Raw genomic sequence first — 16,298 nt, 5'->3', positions numbered from 1 at the left:
TATTATGGGAAAGTTTGGAGTATTCCTTCCACCTTCCCACTTTTATTAGGGCTGCTAAAATGGAGCGCTGTGTAACATAGATGGGAAAATGTAATCAGTATGGCACTAGATGTTACCTGTAAATATGGGAGTTTTAATTTCTCTTGGAATACCGGAGGTTCAGTGGTACCACTTTTTTTACAAACACAAGCTATAATTCATTTTTGTAATAAATGACTAGACATTTTGAGAAAATAATTTCCAAATAAATGCATCCTCATTGAATCAGAAATAGTAAATGAACTATTGAGCTAACGATGCAGTCTTGATTAGAGACCAAAAACATCATGATGAGTAGGGTTGAGAGACTGTCAGAACATAGTGCTGCTTATGCCTAGTAGTGGTTTGTTAGCTCTGTTTTACACGGGAACTGTAAATGTGAAGTAACCTGAGACAAACACAGGTGAATGTGTCTATCACCAAAAAGCAGGAGGTGAGAATTGGGACCAGAGATGACTTTATCATATCCTTAAAAAACATACATTGGTAATGATGTTCAGCTTCTCTTAAAATATCAGACCATTGTGAAGTTATTGAAATATTGACTAAAACAACAAATGCCACATTTTTAAAAGAAGAACTGTAGACAACGTCTATGAAGGAGGGCACAGACTCTCTAAATGCAGTCTTTCCTCCTTGTTGCTGAGCATTTTAGCACAAAATGGAACACTTATATCATGTTACATTGGACTAATGGTCTGGGAGTCAGGAAATAATAGCACTAAGTCAGGGAATAGGTTGACAGCCAAACCAGATATTAAGTCTTTTGTGTCAAATTTGTGTGAAAATGTGTATTTGTACATAGATATGGTGATATATGACTATAATATTTAATGAGGCTTACACAATTAATGGTACTATGAATGGTTGGCTCCATAAAGTGGGCCTGGGTAACTGGGGAATGGGGATGAGAGGGGGACTTACCTTTCATCGAATATCCTCTTGTGTTTTTTGAATTCTTGGAATCTATTTTCAAAATGTTATATTAATTTATAAAAAGATGTCCCAAGTAGATGAGTCCAGTTTCTCTCACATTAAAAATCAACCCCCAAGCCCTGAACAGTTTGGCTCGGTGTATAGGGCATCGGCCTGCAGACTGAAAGGTCCCAGGTTCGGTTCCGGTCAGGGGCATGTACCTTGGTTGCAGGCACATCCCCAGTGGGGGGTGTGCAGCGGGCAGCTGATCGGTGTTTCTCTCTCATCGATGTTTCTGAATCTCTATCCCTCTCCCTTCCTCTCTGTAAAAAATCGATAAAATAATTTTTTAAAAAAATCAACCCCCCAAATCAAGTCAAATCAAAGAAAAAGCTGAACTTGGAAGAGGATTTGTGTTCCTTTCCCACCCCGATTCTCAAATATTTGATTATTTCCTGAACCTGCAAGACAGTGGGATATAGGGACACTTAATTTCCATGGGTGACTGTGGAAATATCCAATCCATATATTTCAATCATGATAAGATACAACTTTAAATATATGTATCTTTTATGGAAGAGAGTTTGCCATACTTAGAAGACTATTTGAACTGTCATCAGTGTGATTTAAGCAATTTATAATTTATAACAACTTTTTATATTCCCAAGTATACATTTGAACGGCACCAACCCAGTTTCACTAAAAATGACTCTTCTAAAGTCAGGCTCTGACAGTGGTAAAATATTTCTGGTATTTTAATGGACATTTTTTGTTTGTTTGTTTTGTTAATCCTCACCCGAGGCTATTTTTCCCATTGTTTTTTTTAGAGAAAGGGAGGGAAGGAGGGAGGGGAGAAGGGAGGGAGGAAGAGAGAGAGAGACAGAGAGAGAGAGACAGACAGACAGACTGACAGACATAGATGTGAGAGAGAGACACATCGATTGGTTGATCCAAGTGGGGCTGGGATTGAAGCTGCAACCCAGGTACATGCCCTTGACCGGAAATCCAACCCCTGATGCCTGACACTTTGGTGCACGGGTCTAACCACTGAGAGATAGCAGCTAGGGCAATGAACACTTTTTAAAATGGTAGTTGAACAATTCATTAGTTTTATCATGTTGTCTAACAAATAACCACAAACTTAGAGACTTAAAACCACACTTATTTGTTATCTCAGTTCTGGAAATAAGTCTGAGCACAGCATGACTGGACCCTCTGTCAAGGTCATATAAGGTTGAAATTAAGATGTCAACCAAGCTGCCTTCTCATCAGGAGCTCAGGGTCCTCTTTCACTCTCTATGGTTGTAACAAGACTCAGTTCTGATGGTTGTGGGTTGGAGGTCCCTATTGCACTGCTGGCTGTTAGTGACTCCTTGCAGCACTGATTCCACCTGCATTTCTTGTCACGTGGCCCCTTCTGTTTTCAAAGACAGTAATAGGGAATCTCTCTCAAGTCAAATTCCTCTCACACTTAGCATCCTGGTCTCCACATAGAGACCACTCCCTTGTAAAGGTTCCCCTGATGATTTTATCTCAGAAGCCCACAGATGGCTTTTATCTTAAAGTCTCAAAATGACTTGGAACTTTAATTACACCTGCAAAATCATTTCACAGAAGTACCTTGACTAGTGTTTGAATAACTGGAGAAGGCGCGTGTATATAAATATTACCACCACCATCACCACGACTGTCCACTCTGCCCGCTGCTAGGCGACTTTTCTTCCAAGAATCAAAGCGGGGGGTGGGGGTGGGGGGCATTGCCATTTTATTTATGTTTGTTTATATAGGGTCACATTTAAGTAACAACATCTTGTTTTCATCTTACTTCATTTTAGCCTCAAAGACCCAGGTGTAAGAGAATTTAATATTCATATCTCCACTTTCTGGTTGGAAAAACTGAGGCTCCGTGAGGTAGAATATTTTGCCTGACATCTCATAGCATCTCTATCTCCGTATTCCACATCAAAGGTTCTTCAGATACTGCAGAATTTGGTTTCTTCAATATTTGAGTACTATCATCTCTTATTTCATTTTTTACAGTTTCTGGGAAGAATCTTTTTTCCAAACCTGTTGATAGAGATCACAAAAAAACATTATAAAAGGCAATGATCTTACTGCATCATGAGAAAGAACTCCATTTATACGAATAGGAAAATCATTTATGTATGTTTTACTTTTGGGGGCATATTTTAGAAAATACATAAATCTGATAGATAACTTAAATAAATGGAAATGGACTCATTTTGAAGTTTGTTTAACTGAGGCAACTTTAATTTCACTTGCCATTTTCATGGTGGTTAACATAGTCATGGGTGTGTCTCAGGACTTAGAGCTTTACCTGGCCCAAGGTGTGACCACACTCTGTGGTCACAAGAATATGATTTAGGCAGCAATGTGCAGGCCACATCTAGTACAATGTCGAATTAACTGAAAATGCTCCAAGCTTCTGTTAATCAGAAAGTACACTGTAATCTTTATAGAGCCAACCAGACTCCATCTTAGCTCCTTCAACATGTTAAACTCACCTGAAGTTCACGGATGAGTCTTATCTGTAAGAACAGACTGATCATTTCAATGTGTGAGTCACAGGGAGAGCAGAATTCTATAGGATCATTGAAAGTAAGAAGATGAATGGGACTCTAAGTGACTCCTGCTCCCCATTTTACAGACGAGGAAGGTGAATCCTAGAGAAGCGTAGGGATTTGCCCCAGAGTACACAGCCGGGGAAGTAACAGATTTGAGACATAATTATACACCTTTTGCTTCCAAGTCCAGTACTCTTTGTTCACCAATTGCATCCCTTGATGGAAAATGTATTGTATACTGTTTTCCACAAATACTGTCGTTTTTGTAACCAAGAAAATGTTTGCATCTAAGTTATTGGAAACAGAGAAATAGTTGAAATTGTTTCTCCCTCACCATCTGCATATGACTTTTTAATTTTTGTTTTTGCTCTGGATCCTTGTAATATGCACTAACGTCAATTTTGTTCCAGCAGTAGGATGATGGGAGGGGTCTACCTGCTCAACAGTAAATGCAGCAACTGCTTGAACTTAGACCAATAAAATTCTTTTGGGGAGAGGAGTGTCTGACCACGGCATTGTTTAGAATCCTGGCATACAGCAATAATAAAAGCAGACTGAGTTTTAGTCAGTTTTATTATCTTAAGAAAAGTTTTTTATGACACTGACCTGGATTAAAAACAGCAACCCCCTACTCACATCTGTAAGATTTCAGGTTCTTTAAAAAGTGTTCCTTATTGGGGAGTGGGGGTGGGGTAGAGGCAAAGCACCATCATAACATTTGAAGCTACATGTACGTTTTAAAAAAAATTGAATTATATATGAAATGTATTATTATCATAATAAAAACGTATTATACGGAAAGCACCTTCGGAAAGATATTTATTATTGAGAAGCCAGAGTTTTAGAAACTGACCTGGGCTTATATGGAAATTTAAATGCAGTGTGTCCTCATTAACAAAGATCTTTTAGTTTGTCCCTGGGCTGATAGACAAGGGGACATTGGAATGCATTTCGGATAGAAGCAGTGCTACAGGGGGATTCAGACAGCCTGGGTCCAATCTGGACACTGTGACCAGTTACCTAATCTTGCTAAGCATCACTTTCTCCATCTGTAAAATGGGAATGAATAATAATATTTACTTTATAGTCTCACTGTGGGTATTGAAACTATTTAGTCACATAAAAGGATTTAACCCTGTGCTGGCACATAATAAACACTCAGTAAATGTTTACCATCACTGTCATCATTATCCAGGGGCTAAAAGATTTAAATTTTTTCATTGTTAAGAATGTTTTGCTGTGACACAAAAGTGTGCATATTTTCTTTATGTGTCTCAAATATGGAACATGAAAAGACTTACAGGTATTTAAGGACATTACCTCACTTCTTTGTGATTAAGATTGTTATTTAGCGAATTTCTCCAAGGGCACTAGATGGCGACCTTCTCCTTTAAGGAAAAAAAAACAAACAAAAAACACACCACACCACTGAGGACTCATAAATACTTTGGTTTTGACAGCTGAAACTCACTGTTGCAGACTTAAAAGCAAAATACAAGGAGGTAAAGTCACACCTTTGGATGCTAGATTGCCAGAATCTTAGAATTACTAGATTTTCAGGTTTCTGTCTAGGAGCCGCAAGGTAGGGAAAATACCCTCTGTGGGCAATCTTGGATTCGAACTTCTGCCCTTGGGTGATCTTGGACTTTACCTTTCAGTATCTCATTTTTTTCTCCTCTATAGTATAAGCATGCTGGGTTAGATCATCTTCAAAGTTGCTTTCTGCTCTAAAATGCTATGAGTTTAAATACTTCAAGGTTCATTCTTCTACCAGACTGTCTTTTCTCAAGTGTTCCTTGTACTTTATTTCTTAAGCCAAGGGACAAGATTTAATGTCATAGTTGCTAACATTACTTAAGGCAAAACGGACTTATTCAAAAATAAGATTAATTTAGGAAGATATGGATACATTTAGGGTTTTGATATCCGTGTGTGAAATCTTGCTCTAAATGTTTCTTTTTTAATAAGCATGAGAAACATACTTGAATAATATCTTCATTTAAGACAGTGTAAGACTTGGAAAAACCTGTCAAAACATCATTTAAAATCTATTTATATCTCTTCCATAAATAAAGTTGAACCTATGCCTAGATTATTGAATGTGATAAAAGTGTTTTTCTAATGCATTATTTTAAAATGTCAATTCGCTTGAGTATTCCTAAAAAGATTATAGCAGGTTAAATTGTTCATAGAAACAACGGAATAGTAACTATCAACAAGACAGGAGCCCTCTCTCAAATGTGAGTATACAAAGCCAGTCTTCAGCATCTGGTGCGATGAAGAAATTCAGATGTGGTTTGAAATGTTTTTAATTAAAATAACCAGAGGAGTAAAACTAACAATAAGTAATAAATCCCCAGAATAAAATATATATATTTGGAATTTATTTATAAACCTGCTTTTCCTCTACTGAGGTGTTTCAGACAAGGTAGAAAGATTTTTTTTATAAGTAGCCAGTGATGAATCATTGATCTGTCTTTTTAAGAAAAGTTACGATTTCAGAGAGAGTCATTTGGTATCTTAGTTTGGATCTAGTTTTTTTTTTCTTAAAAAATGTACTAATTTGTTGATCATGACCTGAAGAAATGCTCCTCCCACATCCCCAGACAAACTCTTAAAAGCTGACTTACGTTATGACAAATGCTCCCTGTGACATATTCATGTGAAAAATAGAAAGTGTGGGAATTAGCAAATAGGCTGAAATGGATAGAAACACCTCATTATCATAGGGTGAGGTGACAGATGCACAGAGAAATCTGGATTACAGGAGCAACTCCCCCCCCCCCCCCCCCAAACCCGGAGCTGGTGGAGTGAGCCAGCATTTAGCACTGGAGCCAGCACTTCACAACCATGGCGATGCTGTGATGTAACTGGGATGCTCCATATACAACTTTTAACTGTGGCAGATAAAATAAAATCCAGATTCTAAGAAACTTACAACTAGCGCCTGGCCTTTCTCTTTTCTTGTAAACATTTGGCCCCTGACCAGATGTATACTCATCCAACTTCCCCACCAACGATTTTAGTTCACGATTTCCAGTAAAATTTTGGGCTGAAAAAAACCTGGAACTGCTATTGCCCTGTCATTCTTATGAGTTGGGTGTTATAGCCACAGGACTTCGCAGTAAGAAACACATGCACACACACCCCCCTCCCTTCCCACCCAGAGCAGAAGAGGAGGAAAAGGTGAAAGCAAAGATAGACTGATGCAGGTTATTGTCTAAAGGCAGTTTAATATTTATGAACACACACACACACACACACACACACACACACACACAGAGTCTTTAGGCTCCAGTTACAAGCGCTGCGTCATCTGTCAGATCACATGGTAATTGTTGCTATTTCAAGGATCAAGTGGCATAAAGCTCTCCCCCTACCCCCACCCCACCCCACCCCACCCCACCCCACCCCTTTCCTTTGGTACCACAGAGCCTGGAGTGATGATTGTGTGATGGGGTGAGATCAGGCTCTCGGGTCCCACCCTCCCAGCTCGAAACCAGGCTCTCGGTGGGGTGGCGCGCGTGGTGTTCTCACGGAGTGATTGGGAAAGCGGGACGAGGGCGGGGGGTCTCCGGGGAGGAAGGGCAGCTCTAATTGGTTTCTCAATGAAAGATAATCACCTATTCCCCGGGGAGGCTGGGGATTAGCACTCTGCCTCTGCTCTCCGTGGCTTTCAGGCTTCTCGTCCTCCCCTCGGCGCGGAGCTTTCAGTCCATTCAGCAGAAGGGGATCGAAGAAAGCGGCTCCCGGCGCGGCGGTAGGGGCAGCGCCGGGCTGCGCGCGCGAGTCCTCGGCGCCCATTCACTCCCTCGCCCCGCGCGCTCGCCTCGCCCGCCCGCCCGCCGCCGTCGCAGCCACCGCGGCCGCCCGCCCCAGGAAAAGTTTGGTGGAGGGGCTCCGGCGGGGGGGAAACATGAGCGAGCTGGAGGAAGACTTTGCCAAGATCCTCCTGCTCAAGGAGGAGCGGATCAAGGAGCTGGAGAAGCGGCTGTCGGAGAAGGAGGAGGAAATTCAGGAGCTGAAGAGGAAGCTCCACAAATGCCAGTCGGTGCTGCCCGCGCCCTCCACCCACATCGGCCCCCGGACCACCCGGGCGCAGGGAATCTCGGCGGAGCCTCAGACGTACAGGTCCTTCCACGACCTCCGACAGGCGTTCCGGAAGTTCACCAAGTCCGAAAGGTAGGCGCCGGGCACGGCGGCGGGGCCGGGTGGGGGGCCCGGATGCCGTCCCGGGTGGGGAGGCTCCGGGGGCTGGGGGCCCGGCTGCAGCGGCGGGGGCTGGTCCGCGCCCGGCCGCTCTCCTGCGCCCCGAGTGGGGGTGGCCCCGCGGCCCGGGAATGGGAAGTGTTTATTTTTATTCCTGCCCATCACGTGCTGTGCTGGTCTCTGCCGGGCTGGGAACGGCGGCGAGCTCCTCGGGGAGACGCGCCCCAGCGGCGTGGGGGTGGGGAGCAGGACCACGGAAAGTTTGTTCGCGCCCCTCACTCGGGCACGCCGCACCCGGCTGCCGTCGGGCCGCCTTTCCTTGGCGCGCCCCTGTGGGGGCACCCAGGACCCTGGGACCTGACCCTGCCCCAGCCTGGGGCCTGGACAGCTTCCCCGAGGAGGCGACCCGAGACCCAGGCCGGGGGGCGCGCTCAGTGGGGCTGCTGGAGCCGCCCGGGGAGGGGCGACAGACTGGACGGGGTTGGGTTCAGTTTGAGGGACTGCACGTCCCCAGAGCCCAAGCCCGAGGGGGAGGGCGCAAAGGCAGGGCAGTGACTTCTGGGGGATTCGGGGATTCTGCCTCCGGGATGGGTGTGTGTGTGTGTGTGTGTGTGGGGGGGGGGGTATTCACAGGGTCACTTTCCAGGCATCGGGGATGTCAGCAAGAAACTGCAAAGAAACCCCCGTTTCTGGATGTTCCTTGGCTCTGTGTCCCTCTCAGAAGTGCCACACTTTGGGTTTGGGCCGGCCTGGGTGTGGAGGCGGCTAGGTAACCTTGCACCTGAAGCGGGTTTGGGGCTGCTGGCCGGCCCCGTGCAAGGTGGTTAATGCCCTTCCTGGTCCGCCTGCCTTTGGAGTGTCTCCCTGGGAAAGACAGCATGAAGGGGGTGGGGTGGTATTTCTCCAGGCGCCTCCAGGCTCCTTCCTTTCCTCCTCTTGGGACCTGGAGGAGCCCAAACCTGCCAGGGCAAAGTTCCGTGTCGCTGGTCCGCGGTGCGCAGACGAGGCCGGCTGGTTCTGGCCACAAGTAGGAAGCTTTTGCACTCCAGCCGCCGCCTTCACCGGAGAGGGCTGATCGATTGGCTGCAGCATTAAAGCGCCTCTGGACATTAGGGAGAGGAAGTGCAGACTCCAGAGCCCATTACTGGCTTTTAGTCTCTGGAAGTGCATGGCCCAAAGTGCATTTTGCAGGATATTGAATATTCCATTAGGCGTGCCTTCGTGCCCGCCTACCTCTTACCCCTTCCCTCTTCTTAGATCACTTGGTGTCTGGGTTTGGGGCTCCAGGGACCCCTAAATTAGTCCCCTCCCCCTTAACTCTCCGACTTTGAGGCAGCACTTCCAAAGAGCATGTCCTGTTGTCGGGTTTCCATCCAATCCAGGACCGTCAGCGTCCCCCACTCTTTCAATGCACCCCTTCCTTGTCTGTTTCCCTTGCGTATTGATTACAGTATTCGTGTGGGGGTGGGGTGGGGTGGGAGGAAGTTGGGCAGCCTTTAAGAGCTATTAGGAGAGGGCTTGGAGCTGGGACTGGGTGCGGGAGGAAAACAGAAAGAATTTGCCCTCGGGAACTCTTAGGAACTGTGGGTCCCTTCGGAACGGACGTCTTTGGGGGCAGCTTTCGGATTTCCTGAGTGACACTCCACTTCTAAGATGACACCGTCCACATGGCACCGCCTTGAAATTCCCTATCAGATGGAACAGCGGATCTCCTCCTTCTTGAGGCCAAGCCTGCAAACGGAGCTGTTTGTCCTTGCCCTTGGCCGGGAAGCTGCTGCAGCGACTGGCCTCAGCCCTCCGCGGGGCTGCGCATTCCTCGGCCGCTGCCCTGCCCCGCGCAGCAGCTGGAATCAATCTGCCCACCTCCTTAAGAAGCCACTTCAGCAGCGGTCACCGGCAGCTGCTAGCCTCCCGGGGCTGCCGGGCTGGGGCTTTATCGCATTTTTGAAATTGCAGATCTCTGTCCGGGCCGTGCCCCTCAAAGAGTCACCAGCACCCCTGCCCAGCACAGAGATTTCACCAAGGTCTGGAGAAGGCTGGAGGAAACCCTCCCAGAGTCCACTGTCATTCAGGAGCCAACTCTCAAAGAGGCACTTTAATTGCCCTTGACGGGAAATCTCTCTAGGAATGAGAGGAGGTTTTGTGTGTACTGGGAGGAAATGGCTGATCTTCCCTGTGTGCACATTGTCCAGTCCCCCCGTTTCTACTCCTTTCTCCCACTCCCCATCGTTTTTGTGTTGGGGTTAAGAACACCCTAGGAATGGATCATGTGCAGTGTCTGAAGCAAGGAGCCTGAATTCGTTCCTTACTTCCTCTCCTCACTGATTTACCCTGGGACAGAGGGTGAACTTTTTCTAACTCAGCACTTAGTTTTATGCTTTCAAATGGAAGCATGGACTGTATTTTCAGCAAGCTGACTCAGTCGAGTGTAAATAATTTTGACAGGTATAATATATGGGAATAGGAGCCATTGGAAGTAGGTACTCATCCTAACACTTAAAAGAGACAGTACTAACAATTATTGGCAAGACCCCTTATTTTGGCCAAGAAAAAGAAAAATTTAAAAAGGGTTTCTAGGGTACAGCAGTTAACAATCAAGGCACTTTTAAAATAAAGTGTTTTTTATTTTAATTTTTAGATATTTAGACTTGGGAGGTGGATAACCCCTCAGCTCATGCACCATTGGTTAAAAGGTATGCCATTCTGATGAGCTTACCCAGGCTGAAAGAGATGGCTTTATTGTTCAATTACAGGTGCTCTAGCACAGTGGTCGGCAAACTCATTAGTCAACAGAGCCCAATATCAACAGTACAACTATTGAAATCTCTATTGAGAGCCGAAAACTGACTTCTGCACATGGGCCACGAAGTTTCAATCGCACTGTACATGCGTGCCCGCACGTGGTATTTTGTGGAAGAGCCACCCTCAAGGGGCCAAAGAGCCGCATGTGGCTCACGAGCCGCGGTTTGCCGACCACTGCTCTAGGATTTGAGTGGTAGCTATTCATGCTACAGGTTTGTTTCAAACTTTACTAGAACATCCAGTTTATATACTAACAAGAAAAGAAACATCTTTTGAGAGTCTAGGAATTGAATTTGATGGGCAGAATCATAAAATAATTTTTGCCTGTAATCCCTCTTAGAAAATGATTGCAATCTAAAACAATTACCTACTAGGTGACACAAATATCTTATGCATTTATTGCTGTGGAAAGAAATGGGAAAATTCACCGACCGTTGTAATCAAGTCAGTGCAATTAACCAGGTTTCCATGTGTCCACAGAGGGTAAAGGCACAATTTTCATTAAGAATGATCTAAGCATCTAAGAAATGCTTAGATGAAAATTATACCAGGAAAGGGAAGATCTGAGCTTTCAGCGTAAGTATCAAGTGTACAATATGATGATCATGTTTAAAAAGAAAACATCCGACTTATTGCAGTGCTCATTTTCAGTCCCTTTAGAAATGTCCAGTAGGGATCAATTGATTGCCATGGAAAACTGTAGGCTGTTTTGGAGGATGATGATATTTTGAAATTTATATATCACTTTTTGGCAAAAAAAAAAAAAATCCAAGTGTTTTACATGGTTTTCTGTGAACTCTTGATGCCCTGCATGCATATACTCCTCATTAAGAATTACCTGATATCCTAACTCTTTTCCTTAGTTTTTTTATACACACTTAAATTCCTTATTTTGGTTGTCCACTTAGCACATGGTTGTTGTTTTTAAATTGCCTTAGGCAAAGGCTGGAATCATCATTAATCTGTTATAGGAATAATGTATTCCAAAGCTATTTGAGCTATTCTTGTCAAAAATCCCTTGATTCTTGATGATGTAAATTCATTACTTTGAACTTGAACTTCCTTCCACTGGGACGTGGATGCTTTGGGATGGATGCCCCAGAAAACTCATTGCCTTTTGCATTTCTGATTTGATTCAGGTCTGGTTATCCCGAAGACTAAATCAGAGGATTTGGCCTAATTTTGATACAAGTAACTTCAATAAAACAAGTGGGTACCAGCTGAATTCTGAGCCCAGCTCATTCATTGTTCATATAGAAAATACACAATGCTTTAAAATAGCAATGACAACAATAATAAAGATAGCTAATCTCGGCTACGCTCTTTACCTACCTTAATCTTTTTCTCATCATTTTCTCACAATGATCCTGAATGACATATGCTTTTCACAAGAGGAATCTGAGGCTCAAAGAAGTTGTCACTTGCCTAAGATCTTACAGCTAGCAGGTGCTGTACGTTTCAAACCCAAATCTTGCAGTTATTTAGAGGCCAAGTTCCAAACTGCAACACTACATAGCCTTGGAATTGGGCCAGTTCAGTCTCAGTAATTGGTGAATCCTTTCTGTAGGAAGACATGAACCTGCCCCAAGTAAAAATGGAATTAAAAAAAAAAAAGTCTTAGAGCCAGCACTAAACTGTGAACAAGTGACCAGTGTTTCCATCATATATTCCTTGGGTGTGCTGTGCCAGGTTGGAATTTCCTCAGGCTGTTCTGCTTTCGGGATTGTTATCTACCTCTTTCCATCTTCTTCCTTCCTAACCTAGCCTCGCCAGCTCAGTGACAGGTCATAGGCAAAGCTGAGGACTAGTGCAGTTGTAAAAATGATCTTGGCTGCCTCTTTTGGGTACCATTCACTCTACCCTTTGCCTGTTGCCTTGCAGGTCCCTGATGCTAATCCCTTCATGCCTACCAATCCTACCATCAAAAGGAATTTATTACTAACTGACAGTGTATTAACATGTTAGGCAAGTAATCATTTCTCAATTAACATAGTGATGTTCAACAAGAGCTTCCGGAGGAGGACATTCCTGTAGTATACTTAGACAGATAATATGAATGAAGAGTTTCAGGGGAGGCAGGCTGAGGAGAGGGGAGGATTTTTAGGTAGGAGGGCTTCTTGAAAGCCTTGTGTCTTGCCTCATGAAATTTGAAGATAATAGGTTCTGAGCATAAGCATGTCACACCTACTTTCAGTGAACGCTGTACAGGAGGAGGGTAGTACCCTGCTTTTAGTGATGGCAAAACTGAGCAAGTAATTACTGACGTGCCTTTTAAAGGATCTCAGAAATAGGAAGATGACTAAGGTTTCCTAATTTTGCATCAGTTCCAGAGTTGGTGAATCGATGTCTTCAATTTATCTTCTGTTTAGACTGCTTATTTAAGACATAGAGACTTTGCTGTGGGGTTTGTTTAGGTTCTGGAATTATGTGCATTTTATAAAAATGTATTCGCAGTACACCAGAAGTTCTGTTTCTTTTGGAATCATTGATTGAAAGTTTAGGTTGATCGTTTATATTTACTCATGTTCTCATTGGAAATTTGACTGACCCTCATGAAACTATTTCTAACAGACCTGAAAAAAACAAAAGATGTCATATATTTTCTCTCTTTCCTGGCTAAATGCCTCTCACCATGCTATGTAGGAGATGCTGAGAGTGCATTAAAACTCTTTCTGTTGATAAGATTTTCAGGTGATTTCATCATTACACTGAGTATGAATAATTATTTTCATTTGCCATTGAGAATTTGCTTATCAGAGTTCAGGACCCTACATTATCTAGGATTCTTGTAGCTCTTGGAAATTGCTGTGAGCTCTGAGATAAACCAGGGGTAGCATATCCTGTTTCACAAAAGTGAAAGCTCAGAAGTTTGGGAATTGTCAAAAAAAACCAAAACTGACCTTGAGTCTAGGTTTGTTGGCGTGCTGTGCTGTGGAGTTCCTAAAGGGAAAAGAGGCTTTACCTATATGTATATGCTTTTCTGTATGAGTTATGTATATGTGTATGCATGTGTCTATATGTACAAATATATATATATATATATGTATATATGTACAAATATATATATACACACACACACACACACACACACAGATATACATACACATTGCCACTTTATTCATTTTTATGTTTTATACTTAAAGTAGTTAGTATTCTGAAATCCTCCAGGTTGGTCCAAATCACTGTCTTGGAGAAAGGAGGATTTACTTCTTGGGTTATTACTGTAAAATAGATCTGGCATCTTGAAGTTTGTCAAGTGCTTATGCTTGGTATGGGGGCACACAGTCCAATATTGCTTCTCAGAGCAGGGTGCTGCCACTAGAACCAATCTTTGTTGCTCCTGGTTGAAATACTACTACCTTCTATTTTTACCCAGTGATAATTTTCACCTCCTTTTATTTGTTCTTGGATGTGCTTTGTTGTGTCTCTCTCTTTTGGGTCCCTGTGTTCTTCTGTTCTGGCTTGACATCTGTAACTCCTGCCCTGCCAATTTCACTTGCAAACATCATGTGCAAACATAGAACACAGTTCCTGCTCAAGATATTACTCTAACCTTTTAAAGTCTTTCATGTCTTTAGATGTTTCAGATGTTATACAATTTAAATTTCCTAAAGTTTGAAAAATAATTATTTAATTGTCCATATTGAAAATACACAATAGTTTAAAAACATTTGCTCAATGAAAAATTGATATTTCTAGAAGTCTATTTTGAAATAGATTTATTTTAATATATAAAGACTGATAGTAGAACTAATCTCCCTACCTTACTTATTGTTGTTCTTAAACAATAGATTCTTTTTCTTTTAACCTTACTCTACACTACTCAGTAAACGGTATTGGAGGGTCTCAGTCCAGTATTCACTATGCTGCTTTTCTTTTAAACATTTACATATTATTTCTTACATGGCAATATGATATAATAAAAACTCATACTACCTTAGAAAATAGTGTAGTTTTAAATGCAATCAGTATAAAGTTTTGATTGACTAGAAGGTTTAAAAGTACTTTCTGTAATTTGTCTTGTCCAGAGTGCTAGTTGTGTACTTAATGTTTTTTAAGTGCCTATTGACTTGACATATTCTTGGAAATTAGTTCAAAGTTGTTAATATATTGATACTGGGAGCTGATTTAGATTGAATTTGTTATGTGTATGAACACATTGATAGCACTTTGGCGTGCAAGGTGATAACATCAATGTGCTGATATTACGAATGTTTATTAGGGCAAATCCAATAAGAGATCTTCTATAATTAAGTTTTTACTTGCGATAAAGATTATACTACTGCATTCTTAAATTATTCTCTCCGTTAGACTTGTTGCTAATTCAAATGGTCCCTTTTTTTCTAGTGCAATTTAGAGAGCGCTTCAGAATGTGTTTCAAATCCTCAGATGTGTCTTTATTTGAGCATTCTGACCTCTAATGCTGCCAAAATGCGGCTGACAAACTTTATAGGGATCCTAAAAATACTCGTATGTTTGCTTCTTACAAATATTGTTGTTCAGCTACATGACACAGTGATTATCTAATGAGCAAACCTAAAGCCTTCGGGTAAATGTTAATATTTTTCTGGATGCCGCTCATTGCCCTCGTGGTGTGGATAATGTTCATTTCATGCATCACACGTCACCAAGGAGCTTAGCTACCTACGCTGAAATTTCTCAAAATAGAAATATTTTGTAGGTCTTAAGTTGTAAACTCCTGAGTAGAAACCAGGTCTATTTACAGTAAAAATTCCAACCAAATAAAAGCCTGAGCTTTCCATACTTTCCTCTTTGCACATGCTAATTTCAGAGAAAGGGTAAGAGCAGCGCATAGTTAGAATGTATTAAAAACAAACAAAAATTTTAAAAATGAACCTTTTAGAGAGTAAAGCCAGTTCATATTCTATTTAATCGCCCCTCAGAGAATAAGGTCACTCTAAAATAGTCAATACAATATCCTATGTCTTACTCTGGAAGATTTTAGCTGTGATGACATGTAGTGTGTATATTTGATTCATTGTAAGGTTCAAATGAGCAAATGGTAGTTTAAAAATCAAAACTTGTGAATTATCTCTTTCTTAGAAAATAAGGTTGAGGGCATTCACAGGCATCTCCCCAGGGATAGCTTTTCACTTGCATTCCCATTGGCTTTCTGGACTGGTAGGATTACAGATGTATGGCAGGAAATTGTACACAATCCACAGGCGGTCTTGTCTTTTCACAAGAGTGTGTTGCACATGGGAACATCATCCATCTTGTGAGTCACTGCAGAAAGAATGCCTGAGAACCTCTGGTCTGAACTATGGTTCTAAAAAAATCAAAATCTTGACCCCATGTCCCTTAAAGCTACATATTTATAAATAATGGTTGTTAGATACACCACAGAGCAGCATTTCCCAAAGTGTGATGTTCATATTACTAGTGGCATCGGGGATCATGCTAGATGCTACACAAGTGAATTTATTTATAGTAACAGGGATTTTAATGGTGTTGGAGGAAAATACGTTACAATCACATCAAGTTCATGCGGTGTGGAGATTATTACTTAGACTAACGCTAAGTACAGATGTGTGTAACATAGATATGGGTACACAGATAAGGATGGGAAAGATTATTTTCAACAAGGAGTGAAATGAATTGTTTCCTTGCTCACCTCTACCCTGTTTTGGAAGATTCTGGCGAATTGAGTTCTCCCTATCTATCTTCCGGTGACTCCTTGGAGGGTTGTCAACTTTTGCCCACGAGTGGAGTGGGACATAGAGTTAG

At 42.4% G+C, this 16,298-nt stretch overlaps 1 protein-coding gene across 1 annotated transcript in view; it reads left to right on the top strand.

Annotated features, from left to right (window-relative positions):
- Positions 1–6,968: 6,968 nt before the first annotated feature.
- PRKG1 (protein kinase cGMP-dependent 1) overlaps positions 6,969–16,298 on the top strand; it is a 1,114,160-nt gene continuing 1,104,830 nt past the window's right edge. Inside the window, exon 1 of the mRNA XM_079792952.1 lies at positions 6,969–7,721. Coding sequence (XP_079649078.1) covers positions 7,456–7,721 — 266 coding nt within the window. The 5' untranslated portion in view covers positions 6,969–7,455. The remainder of the gene's footprint in view (positions 7,722–16,298) is intronic.

This window comes from Cnephaeus nilssonii (assembly GCF_951640355.1).
Source record: "Cnephaeus nilssonii genome assembly, chromosome: 16".
NCBI classification, from domain to species: Eukaryota; Metazoa; Chordata; class Mammalia; order Chiroptera; family Vespertilionidae; genus Cnephaeus; species Cnephaeus nilssonii.
This window is presented reverse-complemented; position numbering and strand designations above follow the sequence as displayed.